The sequence below is a fragment of the Dryas octopetala genome, chromosome 5 (genome assembly GCF_963921425.1).
Source record: "Dryas octopetala chromosome 5, drDryOcto1.1, whole genome shotgun sequence".
In the NCBI taxonomy this organism is placed as follows: domain Eukaryota; kingdom Viridiplantae; phylum Streptophyta; class Magnoliopsida; order Rosales; family Rosaceae; genus Dryas; species Dryas octopetala.
In genome coordinates this window covers 10856180-10860179 of record NC_141370.1, presented here as the reverse complement: position 1 = coordinate 10860179, position 4000 = coordinate 10856180, and the positions used below count along the sequence as shown (strand labels likewise).

The 4000-nt window shown below is 36.4% G+C and overlaps 1 protein-coding gene across 2 annotated transcripts; it reads left to right on the top strand.

Moving 5' to 3' along the window:
* Nucleotides 1-674: 674 nt before the first annotated feature.
* Nucleotides 675-3665, top strand: LOC147284222 (LisH/CRA/RING-U-box domains-containing protein). Of its 2 annotated transcripts, none has more exons than XM_086244126.1 (2): nt 675-814; nt 1885-3665. In XM_086244126.1, the coding sequence occupies exon 2, from the start codon at nt 1901-1903 to the stop codon at nt 3059-3061; it is 1161 nt and encodes a 386-aa protein (XP_086100252.1). In that variant the 5' UTR covers nt 675-814; nt 1885-1900; the 3' UTR covers nt 3062-3665. The 2 variants fall into 2 exon arrangements, with proteins under 2 accessions (XP_086100252.1, XP_086100251.1); XM_086244125.1 differs by having other exon boundaries at nt 680-814; nt 1843-3665.
* Nucleotides 3666-4000: the final 335 nt, after the last annotated feature.

Below are 4000 nucleotides of genomic sequence, written 5' to 3'. Positions count from 1 at the left end.
AAAATAAACAAATAAATTACCCATAAACTTAATTTTTGAAAGATTTTTAATTGGAAACTCAACCAAATAAAAAACTAAGTTGCAGCTCAATCTATTCATGTACGCGAACGTGGAGTAGAAAAATTATACTACCAAATACTCGGTGCATGCAGATATAGTTACTTGTAAATATATCTTTTTTTTTGCAGATGCATTTTTCTTTCTTGCAGATGCACCTTAAAGTTGAAAGTTAGCTTGCCGAGCACTCAGTAGATACTTTACGTCCGCACATCAAAATACACATCGTTATTTTTTTCTTATTTTAGATTTCTAATTAAAGCACCCTAAAAACAACCCAAGAAGGGATTTATGATATGCAAATGTATAGGTTGTTTTGGGCTTGTACTTATTCGGGTTTTTTATTGGCCCATACCTCGTATCTTGGTACAAGTTTTTTTGGTACGGTTTTACCCCTCTCTTATCTTTAATTTCACAGAGTGGACCTTGTAAGACCTAAATCACAAATCCACCAAGGAGGGATTTATGATATGCAAATGTATAGGTTGTTTTGGGCTTGTACTTATTCGGGTTTTTTATTGGCCCATACCTCGTATCTTGGTACAAGTTTTTTTGGTACGGTTTTACCCCTCTCTTATCTTTAATTTCACAGAGTGGACCTTGTAAGACCTAAATCACAAATCCACCATCCTTTCTCGCCGATCTGCAACTCTGTTTTGTCTCCCCCTCCCCTGTTCTCTCTCGCCGGTGTGTGGTCGCGTCCCTTAATCTCACTGCTACTCTCAAATTTCTCACTCCAACTACAATTCTTCTCACGGTACTCTCTCTCTCTCTCTAGAATTCATATGCACCACTGGAAAAATTGAAAAATGAAGAAAAACCCATCACTCTATATCTCAAAACAAGAAAATTTCCAAAATTTTGTATTTAAATTCGTTTTATAGCATTTAGGGTGTTCAATTGTTGTAGTTTACACTTAGCCTTGTGTTAACCACCATCAATTAATTGATTTTTTGTGGTTTATATATTTATTTCTACCTGGTTTGTATTAACTATATTGACAGATTTGGTAGATGTCTAGTACACTGCTGAATTTTTCGTCTGTTAGGAGTGTATGAGAAGTGCAATTCAAGATACTTGTGATTTAAAACAATATTAATCTAGAATTTATTGCTTTAGTTTGAATGGAATGGTAATCTTGAAAATACAAATACTTTTGCAACCAAATAATTAAAAGTAATTTGAAGGATACTATTTATGGGGAATAAACAATGGACTTGGGAGGAAGATAAAAGGAAGCATGTGAAAGCGAGCAAATTACTTAAATAGTGGAATGAAAAAGACAAAAGTAAGCAAATTACTTAAAATAAGTGGAATGAGCAAGTAAGCAAATTACTTAAATTTCTTAATTCGCATGCATCCCCCCTTTGTCTGTGTTGTTAGTATAAACATTGTAAGACATTTTCTGGGGTTTAATTTGAGATCTATTTTGCATTTTCTAAATAATTATTTTGGTTAGGGTGGTTCCAACTTTTTTTTATCAATATTATGAAATTAAGTAATTTCCTGCTGAATTAAGAAATTGCTTATGAGTTTTTATGCACTTTATCCTTTCTTACTTTATGGTAATCCCCATTCATGTTTTGAGAATGAATTATATCATGTGAATCATAAATCTATAACCTTGTTTGTGTGATCATGTTATTTCTTCATGTTTGTGACATAAGAACTTTTTTGAAAGTGTCCAATTGGGCCTTTTGATTTCTCATGATTAGCATTTTCCCAAGATGATACTGTATGCTATCACATTTTAAGGTTACCAGAATTCTTTCCACTTTTTTGCAGATTCTTTGCATCTACATTTCTGATCCAAAACTACTGATACAGTTTAATAAATATATTAATGGAGCTGAATTCCATTAAAGATGCATTTGATCGTGTTACAAAGAAACAAAAGCTGTCATGCTCCAAAACTCAAGAAGTTCTCGATCAGATTGACCAAGAAGTCAAGCAGACATTACAAAAGATACAATCATCGAAGGATAGTGAATCTCAGGTTGATTATAAATCTGTCCTTGCTGAACTTAAAATCAAGTTGAAAGATATTGCTCCGCTCAGTCAGTTGGAAAGCACACAGAAGGAACTGAATGTTGCACTGAGCAAGTATCCAAAGCTTCTTGAGAAAACCTTCAATCCTGATATATCCAAGGCTTATAGAAACGTTGACTTTGATTCCCACACAGTTAATGAGATAATTGGCAGCCATTTCTATCGGCAGGGCCTTTTTGAAATTGGAGACTGTTTTATAAGTGAGGCTGAGGAACCAGAATCTGCTGCTGCTATGAAATCTCAGTTTCAGGAAATGTTTAAGATAGTTGAGGCAATGAAACATCAGAACCTAGAGCCAGCACTGAATTGGGCCACCACTAACTCTGATAAACTCAAACCAAATGGATCAGACCTACTACTGAAACTTCACAGTCTGCAGTTTGTGGAAATACTGCAAAAAGGAAACAGAGACAGAGCTCTTCAGTATGCCAGAACTTATCTTGCTCCTTTTGCTTCCAACCATATGGCTGAAGTTCAAAAGCTCATGGTATGTCTTCTGTGGACTGGAAGGCTTGATCAGTCCCCGTACTCTCACTTATTATCGCCAGCCAATTGGGACAAAGTGACTGGAGAGCTAACCAGGCAGTTCTGCAATATTCTGGGCCAGTCCTATGAGAGCCCATTGAGCGTGACTGTAGCAGCAGGGGTTCAGAGTTTGCCACCTCTTCTCAAGTTTATGAATGTAATGGCAGGGAAGAAACTAGAATGGCATTCCACGAAGCAGTTACCCGTGCCAGTGGAGTTAGACCGTGAGTTTCAGTTCCATTCTATCTTTGTTTGTCCGGTGTCCAAGGAACAATCGACTGAAGAAAATCCACCTATGTTGATGTCATGTGGACATGTTCTTTGCAAGCAGTCTATTACAAAGATGTCGAAGAACGGCACAAAATCCTTCAAGTGTCCATATTGTCCTTCCGATATCGATTCAACACAGTGTAGGCAGCTTTTCTTCTGATGTATCTCCAAAGGCAAAGAAACTAATTGCAACAGTCTTTCCCAAACCGGGTTCAACTTGTAGAAACTAGTTATGTTGTGTTGTGTAGCTAGGATGTGTGCCTTATTGTGGCCAAAGCCGGTTTGTCTAGTGTGTTGTTGGTTGATGCATCTGTTGTAAATAGTTATTCTTTTGTACTGGCTGGCAGTTAAAGCAATCCAGTTCCACTGTGACTTATTTGAATGCATGCTGTGTGCACAAAGGACTTGCCGGCTCATCCTCCTGATACAGTTCTGCTCTACCTGCTGGGTCATGCTAACTGTAATGGGCTCCTCAGCATTTGGGCTAGGATGGATCTTTCTGATTTTCATGGATTTCAAATGTACTACAAAGCAGCATTGGGCAGTTGTAGAGTCTTTGTCATCTAAACTGACCCTATAAATCCTCCTTTAGGAGAATAGCAATATCCTTGAATAATTTCTCACTTTTTTGGTACGTGTGTCTTTTTCATCAACAGAATAGACAATATGCTTGTACTTTTTATTATCTTAATCTAAGTGTTGTTCTAAATTTCTTGACTTAGCAAACAAATTTTGGATGATCATTAGATTCATATATATTATTCTGGATAATTACTGTCCACCCACCATTTTCTATCGTTTATTTTCCTCCTTGATTTTGGAAAAGTCTTAATCATTATTGTATTTCTCCAATCTCTTTTTCATTCTAGTAACACCTGAATTCCAAACTCACATCTTTGTAATCTCTCCCTTTTGCTATGCACTAGTGACTGACTTTTGAATCCTAAATTTTGTTTGTCACACATTATGGGAACTAGGCTACCCCAACACATATGTAATCATATCTTGGTGGTGAAATATTTATGCATAGGTATGGTCTTGTAGATGTGGCTTTAGGTTTTGGGATGTAAATTATAAACAAGTTGTGCTGCTTTGGGAT

Bases quoted from the DNA above. Each gene is read 5' to 3' on its own strand.
- LOC147284222 (XM_086244126.1), top strand. From the start codon at position 1,901: ATGGAGCTGAATTCCATTAAAGATGCATTTGATCGTGTTACAAAGAAA.